Consider the following 23844-nt stretch of genomic DNA (forward strand, 5'->3'; position numbering starts at 1 on the left):
GGGGCCGAGCGGGGCGCCGGGGTGATGAGCGCTCTCCCCGCGGGACCGGCTCGCTCCCTGGCCGTCCTGCACCCCAATCCCCCAGGTCTGCGCCCCCCGGGACAGCTGCCGCAAGGGGCCTGGGGGACCCAGCGCTGGGCACCCCCCAGGGCCCGGCTTTGCGCGGGGACAAAGGGCCCCTTTCATGCTGCCAGACGGCATCTCCAGCCGCCCATGCGACATCTGGGGCCTCTTGAATTTTTCTTCGCCTGCGCCAGCCTGGAGGCTGGAGCGGAGATGCCAGCGGCGCCCACCCTCGCCCGGCGCGCGGACCCTGCCGGGGCACGGCGGCCGGGCGGGCGCCAGCACCCGCGGGGCCCAGCTGCTCCTGCGCCCCTCTGCTGCCACCGCTCACGGGTCAAAGGGGGGCTGGGGCACGCAGGGGGGCTGCGGGGGGTTTGCGGGGCTGGGCGATGGCCCCCGGCCCTGGCGCAACGCGGCTCTTGGCCTCCTTGTGCCCACGCTGCCCTGGTGAGGAGCGGCCCGGTGGCCGCGGGCGAAGACCCCCGCTTGCGGGGATGCTCCTGGTGAGGCGCTGGGAGCATCCTGTAGGCGAAACGCGGGTGGCGCTTGGGCAGGCGACGACCGCTTCCCCCGCGGGGAAGGGTCTGCCCGGGGCAGGGTGCCCGCGGCGCCAGAAAGGCCCTTTGTCCGGCCCGGCTGCCGCCGCCTCCCCGCCCTGGAAAAGCCCCAACATGGCTGCGCTGCGCACAGCTTATTTTTAACATCTCATTAGCATCAGAAAGCAGCAAATTTCCCCGTTTCCTGGCGAGGTTCAGAGCCCCTGGACAAAAGCCGCTTTCTTCCCGCCGGCAGCCGCCTGCTCCAGCCCTGGCCCACGCGGCCTCGTGGCGCGCCTGCTCCCCGCGCGGGCTCGTGCCTGCGCCCCGGGGCCGCACGGGGCGTCCCGGGCTCGATCAGCAACCCTCGATCTGGAGCCGGCCTGAGCCGGGGGCGTCGAGCAGCTCCGCTGGCTCCGGAGCTGTGCAGGGAAACTGAGGCACGGCACATGGGGTGGGTGCAGAGCCGTGCAGGGAAACCGAGGCACAGAGCTGTGCAGGGAAACTGAGGCACGGCGCATGGGGTGGGTGCAGAGCTGTGCAGGGAAACCGAGGTGCAGAGCTGTGCAGGGAAACTGAGGCACGGCGCATGGGGTGGGTGCAGAGCTGTGCAGGGAAACCGAGGCGCAGAGCTGTGCAGGGAAACTGAGGCACAGCACATGGGGTGGGTGCAGAGCCGTGCAGGGAAACCGAGGCACAGCGCGCGGGGCAGGCTGGCGGAGAGGGCAGGGCCCTGGCAGCCGAGCGGGCAGAGCGCCGGCCTGTCCGCGCCTGGCACCGGCGCTGCCTCCGAGCTAATATTTACCGATGCTGGAGGGCTTGGCTGCGGCCCCGGGAAATGCCACCGAGGGGCCAGGGGCCGCGAACCCGGCGCTGGCGGGAGGACGGCCGGGGCACGGAGCTGGGCGCCTGCGTGCGTCGCCCGCCGGAGCGGGGACGGGGGCTGCCGGCTGCCCCCCACCCCTGGGTGCAGCGTCACCCGTGGGATCAGAGAGCTCGGCCCCCCTCCAGCGTCCCCCCGGCAGAGGCAGGGAGCGGGGCTGGAGCACGGTGCTGCGGGGCGGGCAGGGGCTCAGCGCCGGGGCTGGGGGCTGCATGGGGGATGGATGGATGGAGGGGCGTGAGAATGGATGGAGGGAAGGCTGGAGGAAGGCTGGGGGGGTGGAGGGAGGGTGCGTGTGGAAGGACGGAAGGACGGAGGGAGCAGGATGGATGGATGGGTAGAAGGGGGTGAGGACGGGAGGAGGGATGGGTGGGGTGGAGATGGGTCCTGAGGGGGGTTATGGAAGGATGGATGCATAGGGGTGAGGATGGGTGTAAGGATGGATGGGATGATGGAAGGATGGATAGATGGATGTATGGAATGAGGATGGATGTAAAAGGATGGAGGTGGGAGGAAGGATGGATGGGTGAAGGATGGGTGTGAGGATGGAGGGGGAGGAATGAAGGATGGAGAGATGGAGGCAGATAGGATGGGTGTGAGGATGGTGGAGGAAGGATGGAGGGATGGATGGAGGGGGAGGATGGGTGTGAGGATGGCAGGGGAGGAAGGCTGGAGGGATAGATGGAGGGGGAGGATGGGTGTGAGGATGGCAGGGGAGGGAGGATGGAGGGATGGATGGAGGGGGAGGAAGGAAGGATGGAGGGATGGATGGAGGGGGAGGATGGGTGTGAGAATGGCAGGGGAGGAAGGATGGAGGGATGGATGGAGGGGGAGGAAGGAAGGATGGAGGGATGGATGGAGGGGGAGGATGGGTGTGAGGATGGCAGGGGAGGGAGGATGGAGGGATGGATGGAGGGATGGATGGAGGGGGAGGAAGGAAGGATGGAGGGATGGATGGAGGCAGAAAGGACGGGTGCGATGATGAGGGGGGAGGACGGGGGCTGGCGGGAGGCGGGGGCCGGGGGCGGCGGCGGGTGGGGCCGGGCCGGGCCGGGCCGGGGCCGGGGCCGGGGCTGGGGCCGGGGCGGGAGCGGCCCCCTCCCGCCGCCGCTCACATGACGCCGCTCCCGGGATGCGCCGGGCGGCGCCGGGCGTGGGCGGCGGCGGCGGCGGCGGCAGCGAGCGGCGGGGCCGCACCGGGGCGCGCCGGTCCCGGCTCCGGTCCCGGTCCCGGCCCATGGCCCGCGGGCGGCACCCATGGAGCGGGTAGGTGCAGGGCCGGGCCCGCCGCCCCGGGATGGGCGGGACGCGACGGGGATGGGCGCCGCGCCGGTCCCGGCGGGTCGCACGGGGGCTGCCCGCGGCCGGGGACCCTGGGAAAGCGTCGTACCGAGGTCCCTGCCTGCCCCCCCCGGGGGACCCGCCGTCTGCCACCACCGGGATCCCCCTCCCCGCCTTCCCCCGGATCCCCATCTCCTGCCCAGGGACCCTGCCCGCCCTGGGACCCCCCCCCCCCTTGCTTCCCCGGCACCCACCACCCCAGCCTGTCCCGCTGCCCCCCCGGGGGAACCCACCTGCTTCTCCCGGACCCCGCGGGGCAGAGAGCTGCCGGGGTGCACCGGCCTGCCCGTGGGGCACCTGCTGCGGGGGCACCCGCACGGCCCCGCCGGCGGGCAGCCCCCGAGCTGGGATCCTGGTCCTGGCGGGTCCGGCGGGGCGGCAGCCCCCCAGTGCGCACCCTCGCCGAGGTGCCCGCAGGTGCGCCCCCGGCCCCGGCGTTGCCCGCCTTCTCCAGCCCCTCATCCGCCGCTGGGGTGGTTGGGGGCCGGCAGCGATGGGAAGGTCCCGGCTCTGCCCCCGGGTTTCCTTCACGGCCGGGGCCGGGTCTCGGTGCTCCCCTGACTCTGTGGCCCCTGGAAGGACTGGTCCGGCCCCGCTCGTGGCCGGGCTCGGGGAAGGGTCTTCCCCTCGGGAAGGGGGTCGGAGGCGTCGCCGCAGGGCGTCTGCGGCAGGGTGGGGAGCGAGGCTGGGTGGGGGCTCCCGTGGGGCTGCGTCTGTTGGTCTTCCCTCGTCTCCCGGTTTCCGCATCGGCCGCCCCACGGGGACCAGGGGGTGAGGTCTGTTCCCGGTGGATGCCCAGGCCATGGGGTGCTCTCTGTCCCGCCCCTGCTGTGGCTCTGGCTGGACTGGGCTTTCCCAGCCTGGCTTACTGGGTATGGTGGGCTTTATTCCCCGTATGCTCCCCCTCCAGCTGAGCATCTCCTTCCCTCGCTGTTGTGCACCAAGGCAAGGGGATTTCAGCATCCTCTGAGCTCCTTGGGCTCTTGCGTTCGCCCCCAGCGCCGTCCTGGTGGCGATGGCGTGGCGGGGTTTCTCTGCGCGTTGGGGGACGCGTGATTATAGATGCCCCCCGCCCCGCAGGAAGGGCCTCGGCTGGGAGAGGGCGCCCGGCGAGGTAGCCGGGATGCAGGGAAGCGCGTGCGGAGCGCGGGGAAACGTGCAGGCGCGTGCACGGCACGGGGAGCCCACGCTAACGTGCCGCCGGCCTGGCGGGACCCCCGGGGCAGCCCGCTTGCACCTGCCCTGCTGGAGGGCGAAAGCCAGCATGGGGTTTGTGCGTGATGTACGGAAATCCCCTCCCGGGCATCCCAAGCCGGGTCCTGCCCCGCTGCGTGATCCTCCGCGGGGTTGTGACCGCGAGTCCCCACGCGTGGGGCGGCAGCGTGTCTCGGGGGGCTGCTTTCCCGCAGGGAAAATCGCCTTCGGCGCACATCCAGCTGCAATGCAGAGGAGCTCCCGAGCAGGCGGCCCTCGCGCCTTCCCCGGCGGCCCTGATTGGCGGCGCCGCTGCTGGAAGATGCCGTGTTAATTTTAGGCCGTGATGCGGAGCAGGCTGGCACGCGGCTGGGCAGGGTGGCGCTGATCCCCGGCGCGCTCGCGGTGGGCGACGGCGGCCCGGGGACCGCTGGCCGCGCTGCAGAGCACGACATGCACCTGGGCTCCCCGCGGGATTTCGACCCCTCCCTGATGCAGGATGCGGATGCAAGTCGGCGCAGGAACCCCCCCCCCCCCCCCAGCTTTGCTCCCCACCGCGGCCGGGCGGCTGCCGCCCTGCTCTGCTTTCCCTCGATTTGCTTGTCCCCGCCGCAGTCCCTCGGAGCGGCGGCCGGCGTGCCCTGCCCCGGCGTTGGCTCTTGTTTATGCCGACCCCGGGCGAGGGGCTGGCGGGGAAGGAGGGGTTTGGGGCCGTAACCCTTTCGGCGCTCCGCCGCCGGCTCAAAATGGCTTCGCGCGGCGGTGGCGTTTGCAGAGAGGAGCTGTCGGCACCTCCTGCCGCCGCATGGCGCTGGGAGGGCGCTGAGCGCCGGGGCCGGATCCTGCCCCTCCAGGCTTTGCCGCGCATCCCGGAGAGGCATCGGCTCCGCGGTCCGGGCCGGTGCCGGCCCCCGCGTGCCGACGCGCCGTGTTTGCTTTTCTCGATGAACGGTAGCATTCGGCCAGGGACGAGGCGCCCGCCCCGCTCTTTGTCTCGGCGCGTACGCGGCTCCCCGCCGGGAGCGGCGGCGGCCCCCGCATCGGGGCTGGTTTTGCTCCCGCTGCTCTTTGGGCCTCGGGTTCCCCGGCTGTTGGGATGGGGGATGAGGGCAGGAGCCGGGCAGGGATGAGCGACGCGCCTGGGTCCGCCCCGCTCCACCGGGGGCGGCTGGCGAGCTGCAAGCTGAATATCTGCCTTGGGGATTTGGGGCCGGAAGGGTGATTTTTTGGAGACGTGTCGTTACTGAGCTGGGGCGGCTCGCAGCTTTGTCCGTGCCCGAGCGCTCAGGGACGCGCTGCTGGGGCGGCGCGTGGAGCAGCGCCCGGGACATCGCCGCCCGCGTGGACGGCGCCGGGGGGCCGGAAAAGCCGGGTGTCCCCGGGGGCTGCGAAAGGGGGTCCTGGGGCTGGGACGGGGCCGGCGGGGAAATACAGAGTGCCGGGAGAAGGGGACGGAGCATCGCTGCCCCTTCTCCCCCAGCGCAGCATCCTCCAGGCGGGACGCGCGCGTCCCCGGAGCCCCGGGCCGCCTAGGGGGACCCTTCCCGCCGCGTGGCCGGAGGTGCAGGCTGGCCCAGGCATCGAGCGCATCGCGGCGGTTCTTGGTGCTGGTGACCCGGCTTGGAGGAGAGGTTTCCTGGAAAGCCTCTCCGGAGAGAGGCAGAGGCAGAGCCGGCTGGGCTGGCAAATCCTCCGGGCTCGCGCCGCGGCCAGGCGGGCAGAGGGCAGCCTGCCAGCGCCGGCCCGTGCGAGCCGGCTGCTCGCGGCGCCGTGCCCGGCGCTGCTCGGCCGCCTCCATCCCCTCTGCCTCCTTCCCGGCCCCCCCGGCAGGTAGCTGCTCTGCTCCAGCCTGGAGGAAGCTGCCTTTTTGCAGGGATCGAGGAAAAAGTCGGGGAAGAGACAGGCAGGAGGCGGCAGATGCGGACGGAGCGATGGAGCTGGAGGAAGGCGGGAGCCTGCGGCCGAGGGCCTGGTGGCACCGGGGTGCCGCGGGGCAGGGGGGCGAGCGCGGCCGGGGTGCGCCCGTCCGGCTGTGCCCCCGCGGGGAGGAAACGTCCCGTCACTCGCACCCGACTGTTGGTTCCCTCCCGCGCCCGGCTGCTGCCGGGACGGATGCTGAGGCCGGGGCAGGGGAGCGGGTGGTGGCAGCGCTCCTTAGGGAGGCTGTTAATGGGGGTCGGTAACATGCTGTGCGTCCCCCCGTCCCGGAGCTGTCCCGGGGGGGCCTATGGTCCCCGCTCTCAAGCCATGCGTGGGCCCTGCTCCAGCCCCAGGGTCACCATTGCCTTGGCCAACACGTCCCCCTGCCTTGCCAAACGCTGTGCTGTGTCCCCTGGGACACTCGTGCCGGAAGCACAAGTCGGAGCCGGGGTGCTGAGGCTCACGGGCCACCCCCAGAGCTGGGTTTGGGACAGGCGCTGGCCCTTGGGGGAGCCCAGCAGCTTGCTCGAGCGTCTGGCATTCCCAACGCCCGGGCCTGGATGTCCTCGGCGCCGTCGGCGCCGCGGCCTGGCACCAGATGCTTCCCGCAAGTTTCCAGCCTGGAGAACAAACCCTGCCCCTGCTGCCCGCCACGTCCCCGCCTGCTCGGGGCAGCCCCCGGCTTGGTGGCTCCGCCGGCAGCTCCCAGGATCCTGCCAGCGGGACGGCGAGGACCCGCGTGCCACCCGCTCCCTCCCGACGGAGGAGACGCGCCGGGGCGTTCGCCCAGCGCGGGGTTCCCGCGGCCCCTCGCCGCCGGCCGACGCGCCACCCCGGCGGCGGCTGCGTTTCGCCGTGCCGGGACGCTGACGCTGTGATTTGTTTGTGGTTGCTTTGCTGTGGCTGCGCGCGAAGCGTGCCAAGGGTGAGCAGCGCCCAAAAAAGGCTTCTGCTGCCAGCCGGGATAACCCGGAGACGGGATTCGCGTGGCGGCGTGGCGGGGTCGGGCCCCGGGGCTGCTCCGCCACGTCCGTCCCGGCGCGAGTTCACGCGGGCGGCGAGAACGGCCGCGTCGCCGGGTGTCTGAGCCGGGCGATGACGTCTCGGTCATTTATTTTTTCTGTTGTTGTTGAGTTTTCATTGCGTGCCCTAAGGAAATCGTTGTTGATACAGACTTTCTCAATTGTGTAGTGGAAAACTCGCGGCAGACGGCCGTGTTTATGCTGCGGGCGAGCGGGAGCGGCGCGGATGGGATCGGATCGGCCTCTCCGGCCGCTTACGGGACCCGCCGCGTCTCGGGGCCGAAGCAGGCGCTCTGGGCCAGGCCTGTCCGTCCATCCGTCCGTCTGTCAGCTCGGGCTGTTTTTGCACCCGCCGTGGTCCCTGCTGCCCCGTCCGGCTGTCCTGCTGTTTCCCGTCCTTCGGCCTCGCCATTTCCTTTCTCCGTCGCTCTGTGTCAGCCTTTGTCCCTCCATCAGCCCCAGCCCGCTGTTTCCCGTCCTCGTGTCCGCCTGTGCCAGTCCCCGCCGCTCCGTCGGTTCCCAGCCCTCTGTCCTGGCGTTTCCTGTCCGTGCGTCCGCCTGTGCGCTCCTCCTCCGGCCCTGCCGCTGCCTGTCCCGCTGTCCTGGGACCGCTCTGTGCCTGGCCCCATCTGCTCTGCTCTCTGTCCCTCTGTCCTGACTTATCCCATCTCGGTCCCTGTCTTGGTCCCTGGGTGTCCCCTGCCTGTCCTACCCCTGTGTCCCCGCCGGCGCCCGCCCCGGGGCCGCGGTGTCCCCGCCGGTGGCCGCCCCGTCCCGGCGCCCGCCCCGGGGCCGCGGTGTCCCCGCCGGTGGCCGCGGTGTCCCCGCCGGTGCCCGCCCCGGGGCCGCGGTGTCCCCGCCGGTGGCCGCGGTGTCCCCGCCGGCGCCCGCCCCGTCCCGGCGCCCCTCGGCGCCCGCCCCGGGGCCGCGGTGTCCCCGCCGGTGGCCGCGGTGTCCCCGCCGGCGCCCGCCCCGTCCCGGCGCCCCTCGGCGCCCGCCCCGGGGCCGCGGTGTCCCCGCCGGTGGCCGCGGTGTCCCCGCCGGCGCCCGCCCCGTCCCGGCGCCCCTCGGCGCCCGCCCCGGGGCCGCGGTGTCCCCGCCGGTGGCCGCGGTGTCCCCGCCGGCGCCCGCCCCGTCCCGGCGCCCCTCGGCGCCCGCCCCGGGGCCGCGGTGTCCCCGCTGGCCGCGGCCCCTCCCGTCGGGGCGGTCCCCGCCGCGCCCCGCCCGCCCCCTCCCGCCGCCGCGGGCGCCCGCAGGAGGCGGAGCCGCAGCCGGGACCGGGGCCGGGGCCGCGGCCGGGGCCGGCGCAGCCCGAGCCGAGCCGGAGCCGGAGCGTGCGGCGCCGACGGAGCCGGGCCGGGCCGCGGCGGCCCGATGAATGGCATCGCCTTCTGCCTGGTGGGGATCCCGCCGGCCGGCGCGGCGGTGAGCGCTGCGGGCTGCTCTGCCGGGGGCGGGGGGGGACTGGGGCAACTGGGAGATGCTGGGGGGGGGGGGGGTCCGGACCCCGGCTTGGGGGGCAGGCGGGACTGCGACTCGGGACGGGCCGAGGCCGCCAGCGCGGTGGCTTTCGGCGCCGAGGTGGCAGCGGACAGGGTGGTGGGGTGCTCGGGCGACGCCAGGCTCCCCGGGGGCCCGTCGGGACCTCGGAGCCGCGACTGGGGTTGGGGAAAGCCACCGCTTTCGGGGCTGGGGGTTGGGGGCGGCCGGCGTGTGGGGTTTGTCCAGAGCCGTGGGGCTGGGGCAGGTGGCACCGGCCACGGCGTCTCGTCCCCGGGTGCCCATCGAGGGTGGCGTTGGGGCTGGAGCGGCCTTGGCCGAGGCGGCGGGGCCGGAGGTGACAAGTGGCTCACGCAGGGCTCGGGCTGCCCCGAGCGTCCCCCGCTTCTCCCGTTCCCGCGGGCGAGACCCGTGAACGCCCACGCGCCTTTCCTCCGAAACTCCCGGCCGGCTTTGTCTCCCCTGCAGGCTCCAGGCTGCTCCGTCCTTATCAGCGCCCGGCGCCTCTGCCTGGAGCGCTGCCCGGCTGTCCCGAGCCGCGTAGGCAGCCCGGAGAGCCACAAAAACGTCCTTTGAGCTGCTCGGGTTTTCCATTCTGCTCTTCTTCTGGCTCTCCTCGCCGATCGCCCTGGCCTTGCGCCGGGCCGGGCGCTCGCAGCAGCGCTGAGCCGGCGCGGCGGGGACGGCGGCGCGCGGGTGGGCGCCCCGGCCGGGGCTCGGCCGCCCGGGGAGCCGGTATGTAGGCCGCCGCCGCGGACTGGCACGCCGCCTGCTAATTTCAGCCGCGGTTGCACGTCCTCGCCCCAGCGCTGAATTGGGCCTGTGTTCCTCAGTTCCTGGTTATTTGAACTCGGCTTCTCCGGCCCGGCGATGGCTCTAATGACCGGTCTCAACCGATTAATTGGTGCATGCGAAACGTCTCAGCTATGAGCAGCGCTGCCCGTCGCAGCGGCTGGGCGTTAATCATGGTTTCTCTCCGGATTCCTCGGCGCTTACTCTCTAGCGGTGTGTGCTAGGGGCTGAGCCGGGGTAATTGCTGCCTCGCCGGGGCTGCCGCCGCCGCGCCGCGAGAGTCCCCCCGCGCTCGGCCCGTTTGCTGCCGTGGTGCGGCTGCCGCTTGCCCTCTTTGCAGGCGCTGCCCTGCAAATCGAGTTTCTTACGCTTTGCTTTGCTTTGCTTTTTTTTTTTTTCCCTCCCCTCCTTTCTGAACCCTGAACTTGAAAGACAGGAAAAGCTTGTGCTCAGGGTTCCTGCCGCAATCCGGGCTTGCAAGCGCGAAACCTGGCACCGGGGCAGAGCCTCGGCGGGCGGCACCGCTCGCCGGGGGGCCGCGGCCCCGGGCTCTGGCAGACGCCGGTCCCCGGCCCGCGGGCTCCGCCGAGGATGCCCCGCTGCTTTGATTTTTAACCTTGAGCGTGCATCATGTGCCGCGTCCTGGCGTTGCTCTCCGGCCACGAGCGCTGGCGCTCCTATTTCGTCCCGTGTGTGAATGTCACCCTGTCACCTCTTCTCAGGTTTGGGTGATTTTTTTTTTTGTTTTTGTTTTAATGGACTAAAAGACAGCGCTGTCCGGGCGCAGCGGGTAACCAGCCCGCGTTGGTGTTTTCTTTGCATTCGACCCTGCAGCCTGGATGCCAAGTCCTGGCTTCCCTGCGAGGCAGGGCCTGGGGACACCTCTGGGTGTGCGGCCCGCGCGCGGGATTCACTCTGCGAGCCTGGCAGTGGGGGACGGGGTGACAAAACGTCTCGTCTTGGCTTCCCTTCCCTCCAGACTCGCTGGGGGTGCTCCCTGGGCTTGTTTGGGTCTCTTCTGAAGCCCGGAGGCTCTTTCTGGGCACGGGAACCCATCGCCTGCGCTCACAACCCCTTGTGCTGCAGCAGCAGGAGCCGCTACCCCGAGCAGCGGGCTTGGTACGGCCGGGCTGCCGCGCGCGCCGCTCCGGCCCCGGCGCAGGCCCTCGGAGCCGGGGAGCCCCGGACGGGCCTGTTTCCTCCGGTTCAGGCTAAGAGTTACTGGCTTGCAAGCAAAAAGGAAAAAAAACGGCTGGGGGAATTGTCACAGGGAGCTGCTGAGCCTCGAGAATGGGCTTTAATCCTCATTAAAGGGAAAAAAGAAGAAGAAGAAGAAGAAAGATCAGGTTTCAAGTTGGTGCTGTCCCATTAATAAACCAAGTTTGTCTTTAGCAGGCAGCAAGACCTGATTTAAGAAGAAATGGAGATAGACGACCTATTTTAAGCGCTCAGGTTGGAAAATATCGACCTGGCTGCCTCTCGGCGGCGGGTCCGAGCCACGGGCTCGGCACATCCGGCCGGCTGGGTGTCCGGGGCGCCCCTGGGTGCCCGAGGCTGCGAACCACGGTGGCGGCTTTGAACTCGACACCACCCTGCCGGCGGCTCCCCCAGCGCCTCGCACAAAGCGTCCGAAGGGACCGATTCCCTTTCCGAGGCGGGCTATGCCCGGCGCCCGGTCGCGTCTCCCTAATCGCAGCGCTGCAGCAAGCGCGCCTCGGCCGGGGTGCGTCCTGCGGGCAACGCGGTGCTGGGTTTCGGCTGTTGCCTGGCGTCGTGTTGCAAGAGCCGGTGGTGGTTCAGCCCGGCCGGTTGTTGTCGTGGTCCTGGTGGGAATCGGGAGGGCGGGAGCGGTGCTGGGGAGAGAGCGTGTCCCCTCCGCGGGCGCGTGACCGTGCGAGCCCTCCGAGACCGGCCGCTTTGATGTGCACGGCTCCCTTTCCCTTCCTGCTGTCGGGCCGTGCATCTGGCAGGTTTTTGCTGCGCGATGCAAAATCCTGCGGCTCTCCGGCCCGAGCACCTGATGCAATTTAATTTCCTGAGGCTGGAGGACGCTGGAATGGGAGAGGCAGAGTAGCAGGAAGGTGGGATGAGTCGGTCCTACTTCAGCCCTCGTCGCTGCATGCGGGATGGGGGCCGAGCCCCGGGAGCCAACGCCGAGCAGGAGGGCCGGGGATGCGTACGCCGCTCGGCAGCGCGCGTCCTCCCGCGGCCGGGCTGCTTCGGGGAGGGGCGCAGCACGCTGCCCGGAGGGCTGTGCAAGGGGAAAATCCGATCTGGGAGCTGGAGAGCCGTGCGGGCAGCCAGGCTGCCGAGCCCTCCCCCAGGGAAGGGCTGGAAACCCGGGTCCTGAGTCATCCGAAAGTAGCCAAAATGAAATGCTGGTGACCACACTGCTGGGCCCAATCCTGCTCTCACCCCTGGGCCGGGGATGCAGTGCTGCTTTGCTGGCTTTAAAACCTGCTGCAGCAGGAGGGAGCAGGGCGAGAGCCGGGAAGGGGGTGCCGTGAGCCGTGCCGAGCCCAAGCCGGGCCAAGGGACGGGCTCCCGGCAGCGACCCCCGAGCAGGCCGGTCCGGCAGCTCGGGGGTGAGCCGGGCTCTCCCCTCGTCGCCCCGCCACCCTCCTCGCCGGGGCAGGAGGAGAAAGTCTGTTCCCGAAGGGCCGCGCTCGGCGGCGCGGGGAGCGAGCGCCGGGTCCCGCCGGCGGGCGGCCCCGGGGACAAGGGCGCTATTGTGGCCGCATAGCTGGCTGTTTGTCCCCCCGCGCGCGGGCGGCCGGCGCTTTCGGGGCGAAGCCGGCGGTCCCCGCGCGGGCTGGTGGCGATGGGCGCCGTCCCGCCGGTGCTCGGGGCCGGGCGGCGGTTTCCCGCGGCGGCGATCGACGGGGCCCGCCAGCGCGGGAACGATCCAGGCGCGTGGGCTGCAAAGAAACGTTTGCTGCTCGTAGTCGGTGCCAAGCGCGGTGGGCAGCCCTGGCGCGGCCGGCGAGGGCGCTGGGGGACCCGTGAGCCGCCGGAGCACGGGCGTCCCCAAGCCGTGACACCCAGCGCACCCGCTGTGCTCGCCGCGGGACCCCGCTGGCTCTCTATTTTGGATAGACAGCGAGGCGTGGGAACCGGGGCTGCTCCTCTCTGCCCCCGGGGTTTTTTTTCCTTGCAAGAGCCCGCGGGGAAGCGGGCGCAGCCCACGCGTTGCCCCGCTGCTCCCTCCCCGGCCCCGGGGCTGCGTGGACCAGGGAGGTGCAATGGGTGCATCGAGCGCGCGAGGACCGCCGGGGGCTTCAGCGGCGCGGGCAGAGGCGGGCGGCCGCCGTCCCCTGGCCGGGCCCCTGGCCTTGAGCGGGCCAGGGGATGGATGTCGCAGGCAGCCTTCCCCTGACCTCGCCGGGTAGGATTTTCCGCCGCGGTGCCGCGGACAAACGGGAGCGGAGCGCAAGGTGCCTCTCGGAGCCGCCGGAGGAAATGGCTCATTGTTAGCCCCACTGAAAAAAAAAAAAAAAAAAAAAAGACCCAAAAAATTACAATAATGAGGCCAGCTTCTATTTGAGGGTTTCCATGGGAAAAACAGGAAACGGAATCCTGTTACTTTTCTAGGGCTTGCTGCCGATAATGCTGTTTTTAGGACAGCGCGGAGAATGAGGAGGAGGAGTTGGGGAGGAAGGCAGCCCCGCCAGCCGCCGGCTCCCTCCGCTGCTCGAAGGCCCCGGCCCGCTGCCTCTGGGCCTGGCAGATAAAGCTCCGTCTTGGTTTCTTTTTAGCTCCGCGTTTTCCCAGCCCCTCCAGCGAGCCGGGGACGGAGGGCAGGGACGCGCTGGGCTGGGGCAGCGCGGCACGCACCGAGCGCTGACCCGCCGTGCGCCCGGGGCCGGCCCCGAGCCCTCGCCCCCCTCGGCCGCGCTTTCCCCAGCAGCTCGAGACGAGCCGCCGTGCGAACCGGGCAGGCCGGCGGCCGTCAATCACGGTGTTTCACTGCCTCGGGCTCGCGGGTGGGCGAGCGGCGCCCGGGAACGCCGGCCGCGCGCCCCTGCTGAGCGCCCGGCAGCCCCCTGCCCGCCCCGCGCTTCGTTAGTTAGCGGGGAGCCGGGCGGCTGGCCTCACCGCCGCCGCTTTGCGGGTTGCACGGGCGGCGCGAGGGGAGAGCTGCCGCGGACGCGGCGGGTTCGGCAGCGGCTTCGCCCCCTCCTTGCAGCTCTGCACGGGCTGCTCCGCCGGCCCAGGACGGCGCTGCTTGCCACCCAGGGCAGGATTGGTGCAGCTCTGTCCTCCCGCTGCCCTGCCGGCTCTTCCTGCCCTGCTTTGGGGAGGGAGACGTCGAATTATTTGTCTTGCGAGCGGAGCTGGGGATGCTGCGGGGCGGGAGAAGGGCCAGGCGAGACGGGACGCGGAGGGGGCGGGCGAGCGGGCGCCGTGGCCTCGCCAGGCTCGCGTCGGGCTGCAGCGATGCTGCCGGCGTTACTCTTGCACGGGGAAAATCCTGCCCTGGGCAACGCCGGCGGCGGCGAGGTCGGGAACCGGGACGAGGCTCTTAGGCCGCGTTCCCAAATTTGTCTCGATGCCGCGGCCGCGGGAGCCCTCCGAGGCCGTCGCTTTGAAACGCGGGAGGACTGAGGGCGCCGCTGGGCCGGAGCTGCCGCTCGGAGGCTGCCGGGGCAGAGACGGCTTTGGCCGCGCTGCGAGCGAGAAGGGGAAGGAGCCAAGCGGGAATCCAGCGCCGGCTGACGAAAGGGCTCCGAAGGAGACGCTGTCGAGATAAAAGTTTGCATTGGGAAGGAACAAAGCGGTTTCCTGCCCCGCGTTAACACCCAAAGCGGAGCTGAAAGAATGTCAGAAATCCAGTTTGCTGCTGCTTCTTGCCGCTCTGTTGGTCTCTGGCGCTCGGCTCCTGCCCGGGCAGCCCGCGTCCTCCCTCCGAGCCCGTCCGGAGAGGCCCCGGAGCCGGGACGAGGAGCGGCTGGCAGCAGCCGTGCGCCGGGCTCGGATGCGGCCCACGGTGCTGCCGGCACCGGGGTTTTCCCGGGGGACTGCGGCTGGTTTCCCTCTATCCGAGCATCACCTAAGTTGTTTCCTTTTGTTCCTAGCGCTCCTGCTGCCGGGTCGGATGCGCTCCCGGCCCACCTCCCGCGCTGTGCCGGGCCGCGGAGGGGGCGTAACGGGGAGGGGAAGGGGCACGCGCCGGCGCGCGCGCCTGCAAGCCGGCGCTCCCCCCAAATCCCCGCTGAGCTGCAAAGCCCTTCAGCCGCGTTTTGGGTTAGAGAGAATTAAAATGCTTTCTCCTGCGGGGCGTTAATCCTCCAGGCTGGGGCACGGCCAGGCGGTGGCGGGCGGCCGCTCCCCTGCGCCGTCCCGCGCCGGAGCCTCCGCCGGCTCCCGGGGGGCTCCTTCCCCGCTGCCTGCATCCCCCCGTTTCAGTCGGTGCTTTTGGGATGATTACGCCAAGCGTGCCAGGCCGGGGCTGGGGGGCCCTGAGACGCTTCCCGCGGCGTTTGGGCAGAGCGGCGGTGGGAACCGTCCGACTTTGCCACGGGAGGAAAATCCTGGAGGTGGGACGGAGCGGCGGCGGCGGCGCTGCGATGGGCGCTGCGAGCCGCGGGGGTGCCCGCTGCCTCGCCGCTGGCCTCGGCCTCTCGCCCGGCCGCGGGCTCTGCGGGTCCCCCCGGCTGGGGCCTGCCGGAGCATCCCTGCTCCCGGGGGCATCCCTGCTCCCTGCTGGAGCCTCCCCAAACGCCGCCGGAGCCGCGGGGCCTGAGCTCGTGCCGGCCTGGACCAAAGGTGCCGGGGTGGGATGCGTCCTCCCCGTCTCCTCCGGCCGCCGGGACGCGCTGCAGGTGGGAGCAGGGAGATGCTTTCCCCTATAAGGGCTGAAAAATCAGTTATTGTCTCACCGCAGCTCTCTCTCTTCCCCGAAAAATCCTATTAAAACCTCATTTTTCTGACCCTAATCTCAGCTCGCCGTTCGGCAGGGATTAGCGTTCGCCCTCCCCTCCCTCCCCCTCGCCCTGCCGGCCGCAGCCGTGCCGCTTGCCCGGCCCCGGCGGGCCGTGCCGGCTCGGTGGCAGCTCCGGCAGCTGCCGGGATGGCCCTGCTCGCGCCCGGCGGCTCCGGGAAGCCCCCCGGGCCGGCAGCTCTGGGCGCTGGGCTGGATTTCCCACGTGGGGTGATGGGGGCGGTTGGAAAGGGTCCTGGCTGCAGCCGGTGGCGTTTGCTACTCTCTTGGTGGGGGGGATGAACCAGGGGGTGAATTGCAGCGGCGGCGGCGCGAGAGCTCGGCCGGGGGCGGCGCGGGCAGAGCCGGCGCGCCGTGGCGGTGTCAGGGCCGGCAGCTGTCCGTCCCTCTGTCCTTTATTCTTCCCCGGAGCGTGACGTTATGGGCGCCGCGTGCCAGGGGTTAGCAACGGCCGGGCCGTGCTGCCGTTGCGTGGCTGCGCCGTGCCTCGGTTTCCCCGAAACGGCCGCTCCGGGGGGGGGATGGAGCGGGGCTGCACACGCGAGCGGAGGTGGCAGGATCAGACCGTCGCGGCCCCGGGGCAGCCGCCTGCCGACGCGCGTCCCCGCTTTTGGACTCTCTTCTTTATAATTGGCCGTTGCGGGGAGAGCGCGGAGGCCGGGAGGCACCCGCGGGTGCCCCTGCGTGCCCAAATCGTTGGGCTCCCGCTGCCTCGCGATCGGCTGGATGGTGAAACGGGGCCCCGGCAGCGTCGGTGCCCGGGGAGCTGTGCGGGGCTGGGGGCTCTGCCTGCCCCCCGCTCAGCCCCCCCTGCAAGTCCCCGGCGTGCACGAGGGCTGTGGGGGTGCACGGGGGGGGGGGGCCGGGCAAACCTCCCCCCTTCACTAGCCCCTCGGCTGGAAACCAGCCCGAATTGCGAGCTGCTTTTTTCCCTTTTTTGCATGGTTTTAGCGGGCGGGTGGAGAGCGAAGCCCCCGGCCCGGCCGCTGCGCGGCACCGACAGCTGCGGCCCGACCTGTCTCGCCCGGCGCCTCTGCCTGCCGGGACATGCCGGGGCGGCTTCGCAAGCTGCCTGGCCCGGGGCGCGCGGGGGGCCGGCGGGCTGTGCCGTGCCGTGGGAGCCCCCCGGCGTGACGTCCGCGCGGCCCGGCGCGGGGGGGACAGCGGAGGAAGGAAGCGGCAGAGATTTGTCTCCCACGTTTCCTCTTCCCATTTTTTTTTTTTTTTTCCCCTGCCGGAGCAGAGGCAGCGGGACGGGGCACGCTGGGGGCGTTCGCGGGGGGCCCTGGGGACGCGGCTGTCACCGAGCCCGTCCGACCGGCCCCCGCGGTCTCGGGGCAGGGCCGTGGCGAGGGCGGACGCTGGGGACGTGCCGAACGCCGCACCGCTGCCCCGGAGCCTCCAGGACCGCAGCGCCGGCGCGCGGTGCGGGGGGGTCCGTGCTGAGTTGCAGCCAGGGGACCGTCCCCTCGCTCGGGTTCGGCGTGCGCTCGGGAGCCCGTCTCCCGTCACCCGGCCGGTGTCAGCCCAGCGTGGGAAGCGCGGAGGGCGGTGGGGACCAGCGGGTGCCTCGCTGGCCGGCTGGTCCCGCTTTGATCGTGGCGGGGGGGGGGGGGGGGTGATAGAGGAGAAGGGGCTGTGGCCGCGGAGAGCTGAGCCCCCGGCCCCTGGATGAGGGCTGCAATCCCAGCAATGCCTGGCATTTCCCCGGAGCGGCCGCACATGCCTCTCCTCGGCCTCCAGAATGGCAGGAATGCTGCGCGGGACCTCCTGGTGCGGGGCCTCGGCACGGCGCTGGGAGAGGCGCTCAGCACCCCGGGCCCCGGCTGAGCTCGCCTGCCCCGTTTCGGGCCCCTCTGCCAACCTGCGGGGAGGCCAAGCTCCAAATCCCCTGCCCGGGGGCTCTTGGCGTGTCTCCTGGGTCTGCAGCCTCCCTCTTCCTCCTCCTCCTCCTCCTCCTCCTCGTCGCCCTGCTGCCGCTGCGCGCCGGCTCTGCCCTGCCCGGCTCCCTGCCCCGGGCAAGCGGGCGCCGCCGTCCCCTGCCCCCTGCCCGAGAGCAGCAGCCCAGCGGGGCAGGGACGTGCTGAGCGCGGAGGCACGGCGCCGCGCGATCGCCGACGAGGGTGCCGGGGGCCCCCCGCCGCCCCGTGTCCGCGTTCCCACGCGCGGGTGTTGCGGTGCTGCACGCTCACCGCCCCGCGGGGACGGGTGGTTTCGGGGTTGGGGTGGGGGGGAAGTGCCCGCCGCGAAGACGTGACCCTGGGGTAGGGTCATTTTGGCCCCCCCCCGTTCTGCTAGAGAGGCTGGTGTCGCGGTGGGCTGTGCGGCGGGACGTGCGGCGGCTCCCCTCTCCCCGGGACGGGGGTCGCGCCTGCCCGGAGCCGCTGCCGCCTTTGCCGGCCTTGCCTGGCCGGCTGAGTTTCGAGATGAGGGAGCCAGGATTAAATCGCAGGTCCGTAAAGTCTGGTGTCGTGCGCCTGCCGCGGCTCCTTGTCTGGTGGGAGAGCAAAGAGCCCCCGGCCCTGCACCCGTGGCACCCCCGGGGTCCCCCCACCCGCCGCCCTGGCCTCGCGCGCCCCAAAACGTGAGATGGGAGCGCCGGGTGTTTAGGAGGGGCTTGTTTTCCGGCGACTCAGGAACAGCCCAAACGCTCCGGCAGCTCCTCGCTGCTGGCAGCACGCGTTTCCCCCAGGTTTTGGCTCAAGCGGAGGCCGCGGACCCCTCGCCCGTGCCGCGACGGGCAGCCTCGCCCCGCGCAGCCGTGCGGACGTGCCCGGGAGCCGCAGCTGAATGCAGTGCAGCAAAACAGGGATGGCCCGGAGGCGGCTGGCGGCAAACGGGAATCCCGGCGGGGAGGGCCGGAGCGGTGCCGGGGGCTCCCCGGGGCTGTCGGTTCACGTCCAGCCCCGCTGGCTAACGTGGGTGTCGGGGGGCAGAAGTGCCAACGTCCTTGGAGAAACCTCCCATTGCAACAGGCGCTGAGCGGTGGGATTGGGAGACCGCGTCTGTCCCCGCGGGGCTCGGATACGTGTCTCTGCTGCGTGGCCTTTGCTGGGCGCGGGAGCTGGCGTTCGGGAAGGAGAGGGGACGGAGGGGGCTCTCGGAGCCCCCGTTTCCCTCCTACTGGGTTCCCGTTACGGAGGGCCTGGCAGCGGCGCATCTCCCCGCTCCCTAACCGAGGAAGGGGCGCTGCACGGCCATCGGCGCCAGAGGGGCCCCCCGCTCCAGCCCTCCCCGCTGCCCTTCCCTGGGCACCTCCCGTGCCCGGGAGAGCGGCGAGCGCTGCCCTCCCTCCGGAAAGCCGGCGGAGGAAGGAAGGAAGGAAGGAAGGAAGGAAGAGGCCGGGAGGGAGGGACAGGAGGAAGCAGGGATGGTCGGATGCTGCCTGGGGTGATGGAGGAAAAAGAGGGGGGGGGGTAAAAAAAAAAAAAAAAAGGGAAAGCATGGGCGAAGTGAAACTCCAGGCGGCGGGAGGGGGGGCGGCGGGGCCAGGAGGAAGCAGGGATGGTCGGATGCTGCCTGGGGTGATGGAGGAAAAAGGGGGGGGGGTAAAAAAAAAAAAAAAAAAGGGAAAGCATGGGCGAAGTGAAACTCCAGGCGGTGGGAGGGGGGCGGCGGGGCCGGCCCAGCGCGGCGGGGGGGGCGCGGGGCTGGGCGCGCCCAGCGCTGCCGGCAGCGGAGCGGAGCGGAGCGGCGGCTCTGCCCGGCCCGGCGCCGCGTCCCAGCCCCGCGAGGCGGCGGAGCCGGAGCCGGCGGCGGCCCCCCGGCGCCCTTCCCGCTCCGTTTTGGGGAAAAAGCGAGTGAAGCGAGCGGCGAGCGCTGCCCACGGCTCGGGCGGCCGCCGGCTCAGGGCTCGCCCGGCTCCCCGCGGCCGCATGGTGCAGGAAGGCGGCGGCCAGGGCGGCCGGGGGTCGCGCAGGGCTCGGGCGGCCCCCGGCGCCGCCTCGGTGGTCGGCAAGGCGCTGTGGAGCGTGGAGCGGGCCGGCAAGGGCTGCCGCGTGGAGCGGGCCGTCGGCGTGGACTGCAGCTCGCCCGAGCCGCGCTGCATCTGGCTGAGCAGCCTGTGCCGCGCCGGGCAGCGCCGGGTGAGACCCGCGGCGGGGGGCGGCTCGGGGCGCCCGGGGTGGGGGGTCCCAGCTCCCGCGGCCCTCGGCGCGTCTCCTTCGCTCTCCCCTTGCTCGCCTGCCGGGCGGCAGGGTGGGAAGGTCGGGCCAGCCGGGGCTGGACGGCGGAGGGTTTTGCCTCCGTTCTGCGCTGGGGGGGCTCTGCGGGACGCGGGGGGAACGCTCCTTTGTTCGGCTGGTGCGGCTGCGGGGTGGGCTACCTGCCCCGGCTCGTCCCGGCCGTGGGGCGGACACGCACGGTATGTCGCGACTAGCCAGCCCGCTGACGGGCCGCTCAGAAACACCTGCGACCGAGGAAGGGGGAAAAGTGCTGTGCTGTCCCTGGCGGGGCTCACAGCGGGCCGGGGGCGTCGCGGGGGGTTCGGGCTCCTCCGGCCGTCGGGGCCCGGGATGCGCCGGCCGGCCGCCGTGAGTCAGGGGCGGGCAGCGTGCCCAGCGCCGAGCTGTCGCACCAGCTTGCACAAACGATTATTGTGATGAGACTCGGTGCGTGTCCTTTTAAAAACAAAATTGGGACGGCATTGTGGAGCGGTTTAGCGCCGGGGGCTGGCGTGCCAGGACTCCTGGGTCCTATTGCTGACGCCGGGGCGGAGGGAGGTTCAGTGTTGCTTAGACGTTGCTTTTGCCGAGCCGCGAGCGGCTCACGAGCGAGGAGGGCAGCGAATCCCCCTGCTCCCCCGTCCCTACGTGCGGGGCTGGCGCTGCTCCTGGGGGCCCGTGCCTGCACCCCCGCAGAGGCGGCTGCGTTTCGGGGGGGCCGTGTTAATGAGGGGACGCAGCTGGCCGGAGCACGCCGGGAGGCTTGAGGCTGTGGTTAAAATAAGGCTAAAGAGCAGGGAGATAACTGGCTTCCCGCGGGGAGAGGGGACGGGGAGCCAGGAGCAAATGGCGAAGATGACAAATCAGGTGTCAGCCGCCAGCAGTCCCCGCCGCTCCGGGGAGCGGGCAGGGGGCTGTTTTATTCCAGGCGTGCCGGAGGCCGCAGCCAGGGCCGCGGGGTGTTGTACAAGCCCGTAGCCAGGGGCTTCCCAGCCCGAAGGTCTCCAAGCCAGGGCAGGCAAGGAGGGAAACCGAGGCGAGACCCGTCCCAGCCTGGGCTGTGCTTGTGCATCCCCTCGCGCTGTCCCTTCTGGGTCTTTGCAGCTGGCGACTTTCTGCGTTGGGCTGCAAACGGGGCCGAGAGGACAAAGGGGAGAAGGGAGGGGAAAAAAAAAAAAAGGCACCACGTGATAGGGACTGTTGAGGCTGAAAATCCCAAAGGGGGGCTGTTAAGCTGGAAAACGCAAGCGTTTAATGCAAGCCTCTGCCGCGGCCCTCCTGCAGCCCTCCGAGGGCTGCGTCCCTCGTGGGACCAGGCTCCTGGCCGGGGCCGCTCGCGGGGAGGAAGGGCCGAGCTGCGGCCGTGGCCCGAGCTGGGCCGCGCTCGGGCTGCCGTGGGTCTGTGGGGAGAGGTTTGCTCTCCGAGTCACGAGCGGGTCTGGCAGATTTGCAGGGTGGGGAACCGGCTGGGCTGGGACCCGCTCGGGCGCCCGCAGCATCTGCCAGGCTGGTCCCGTCCGCGGCCTCGACAGCCCGGCGGGAAGAAACCGCTGTAACGTCCCCTCGCGGGTGTCGTGCCGGCGCCTGGCAGCCAGCGGGAGGCTGATGGGGTCGGCCGGCGGCGCGGGGGGAGAGGGACGATGATGGGGGTCCCGGGGGCCGGCGGGGCAGGTGGTGCTGGCGCTAAGTGCTCCGTAATGGGCCTGTCGGGGCCGCGGCGTGGGTCACGGGCGCGCCACGGCTCCGGCGTGCCCCGGCGCGGGGCCGCGGCCCCATCCCCGCAGCGAGCGGGGCTGCTGTCTCTGCCTTCGCCGCCCTCTCCGAGGCTTGTCGGCGCTGGTTAAAATCAGCAGGGCACATTCAGCTGTCAGCTTAAAAATAATCCCGCGCGCCGGCGGGCCAGACAATGGCGAGCGCAGATGGGGAGAGGCGCCGAGCCGGGACGCGCGTGGCCCGGGGCGAAGCGCCAGGTCCCCGCGGAGCGTGGGCTCCCGTGCGCCGTCTCGCACCACGGGTCCCCTGCTGCCGGCCGGGACGGTGCCGGAGGGCACGGCGTGCTCTGGGGCTGGGAGACGGGTACGTAGGGTGCTTTGCCCCACCGCACCCCTCCTGCACCCGGGGTCTGCATCGCCCCCCCTGCCCGTCTTGGGGGCCGGCCGGGTGCTGCTGGTCCCCACCGTCCCCAGGCGTGCAGGACGTGGCGGGGCCGGTGGCTGCAGGCAGCCGGGCCGGTGGGATGTCAGCGGCTCGGGGAGGAAGGACAGGGCTGTGCTGGGGGTCTGGGGTCTCTCTGCAGGTTGACTGGCGTTTTGTGCTTCCCTCCGTGGCTGCAAAGCGGCGGTTTGGGGGTGAGCCGTCCGAGGGTGCCTAAAGCGGCCCCCTCACACCCGCATGGAAGCAAAGCCTCCAAGTTTCCGCACTTCTCCTGATGCAAATCTCTCCCCCCCCAACCCCCCCCCGGGACCACCGAGTTTCCTGGGCTGCGAGTCCTGCTTCCAGAAAATGGCTGTGCCGGAGCAAGAGAAGATGGTGGGTTTGCTCCCGCGGGGCCGGGAGAGGCAGCGTGCCCGCGGGCGCCGGGCCGCGGCCACGCCAGCGCGAGCGGCTTCGGCCTCGGGGCCGCGGTGCCCGGCCCTGGCGGGACGGGACCCCTTCGGCCGTGCCCCGGCGGAGGCTGCCCGGCAAAAAGGCCGGCTCAGCGCGGGCGAGACAAAGGCGTTTTGTGCCTCGGCCCTTTGTGCGTCCCTCCTCTCCCCCCCCCCCCCCCCACCGCCCCGTCTCTCCCCTGCTTTTTGCCTCGTCTCTCCCGCCTTCGCCCCTGCACCTTCCCTCGCTGGCCGCCCCGGCGCGCGCGGGGCCGAGGGGAGCCAGCAGCTGAACTGCGACATCCTCGGCCCGAGGACGGGCTGCATCCAGCTGCCGGCCGCCGTGAACGTTAACAAAGCCGCGAGCGGGGAAGGAAAAGGCGCTCGGAAAGGACTCGCTGTCCCTGCGTCCGTCCGTCCGTCCCCGCGGGGCTCGGTCGCCAGCCCGCCGTGCCCTGCCTCTGGTTTCCCCCTCCCCGAGCGCCGTTTTCTCCGGTTTTAATGGAGCTTTGTGCTGCAGGGCCGGGGCCCTGCCGGTCCCTTCCGCCGCCGGGAAGGGGCGGCTGCGGCGTTTCGCGGCTCGGCTGACGTGCTGCCAGCTGTGCCGCCAGCTGTGCGTCACGGGGGCGGAGAGCGGTGACCCCCTGCCAGCACCCTGCAAACTTGGGGTTTCTGCCCCCGCCGCGGGGCTGGCGGCAGGCAGATGTTGGGGCGCAGCCAGATGTGTGCGAGCTGGCGGCTGCCCTTCGTCCCCCGGTGCCGATGGGGATGGCGGGGAGGGAAGGGGCTCGTCCTGGGGCCGTGCGGCACTTTGAGATGCCCGGCGGCTGTCTGGCTCGTTAAAGCTCAGGTATGTAAATTCCCCTGCAAAACTCGACCAGCATCTCATGACTCTTCTCCCGCAGCATCGGCTCCCTCCCGGCCCTCGCTGCGGCTGGCGTGCGGGGCGAGGGGGGGCCCGTCGCCGAGCAGGGACCCTCTCGGGCCCGGCTGCTGATGCTCGTTTTGCAGGTGCCTGCGGATACCGCCGGGAGATTTGTCTCGCCTTTGCCCGGGTTATTGCGCAGGCGCAGCCTGATCGAATATTCCCGGTTTGCTCCGGCTGGCCGGACCCCCATCCGCAGGGCTTTCCCGTGCCGCTGTCTCCGGCTCCGCAGAGGCTCCAGGATGGCGTGCCGGGGACTCGGCAGGGCCGGGGGCGAGGGGCCCGGTTCCTGCAGGAAGGGAGGGAGGAGGAGGAGGAGGAAGAGGCGGCTCAGCCCGAGGCTCTGAGCAGCGGGATCCGCTCCAGGAAGCGTCCAGTGCCAGGGCCCAAAATGATGCCAGGTCCCTGCCCTTTCTCTGGAAAGCGTTTGTGTACCTTCCAGCCAACTGTGTCCCGAGAGGCCCCTTTCCGCCTCGCCTGCGGTTGCTCCTGGGTGTTACCGCGGCGTGTAACTGGAAGGGGACCTTTTGTCCGCGCTGCCCTGGCTCCTCCGGCCGGGCCGCCCGCCCCCCCCCCGGCTCTCCTCCTCGCTTGCTCCTGGGTCTGCTCCGAAATCCCCCCTTCCTGCCCAGGGCGCCAGGTCCAGCCCCGTCTGCCAGCCCTTCCCTCGCTGGCGCCGTCCCACGGGCTCGCGGGTCCCGGGGACCGGCAGGCGAAGAGGGGCGAGGGGCACCGCGTCGCTGCGGATGGGGGGCCGGGAGCGCGCGGCGCTGGCTGCGCGCTGCGGGCAGCTCGTTTCTCCCCGGTTTTTCCCAGTGCGCCTTCTCCCGAAACGTCGCTGCAGAAGTTGCTGGGTGAGGGATGCTCTGGGGATGCTCTCGGGGCGGCTTGCGGGGGCAGGTCGCTGCAGCAGAGCTGAGGCCGGGAAATAGGGATTTCCTGGGTTTGGGGGGGTGGGGGGGGGCTGCCTCGACCACCC

General features: G+C 71.4%; 1 protein-coding gene across 4 annotated transcripts in view; it reads left to right on the forward strand.

Annotated features, from left to right (window-relative positions):
- Positions 1 to 2684: 2684 nt before the first annotated feature.
- Positions 2685 to 23844, forward strand: part of ARHGAP23 (Rho GTPase activating protein 23) — a 39212-nt gene continuing 18052 nt past the window's right edge. The window contains exon 1 of one of the 4 annotated variants that reach the window (XM_068918902.1): positions 2685 to 2748. In XM_068918902.1, the coding sequence (XP_068775003.1) occupies positions 2740 to 2748 (9 nt within the window). In that variant the 5' untranslated portion in view covers positions 2685 to 2739. Of the gene's footprint in view, positions 2749 to 8278; positions 8385 to 19067; positions 19278 to 23553; positions 23720 to 23844 lie in introns of those variants that run through there. The other 3 variants (XM_068918901.1, XM_068918899.1, XM_068918900.1) reach the window with 3 other exon arrangements.

Source organism: Struthio camelus, chromosome 25 (assembly GCF_040807025.1).
Source record: "Struthio camelus isolate bStrCam1 chromosome 25, bStrCam1.hap1, whole genome shotgun sequence".
NCBI lineage: Eukaryota > Metazoa > Chordata > Aves > Struthioniformes > Struthionidae > Struthio > Struthio camelus.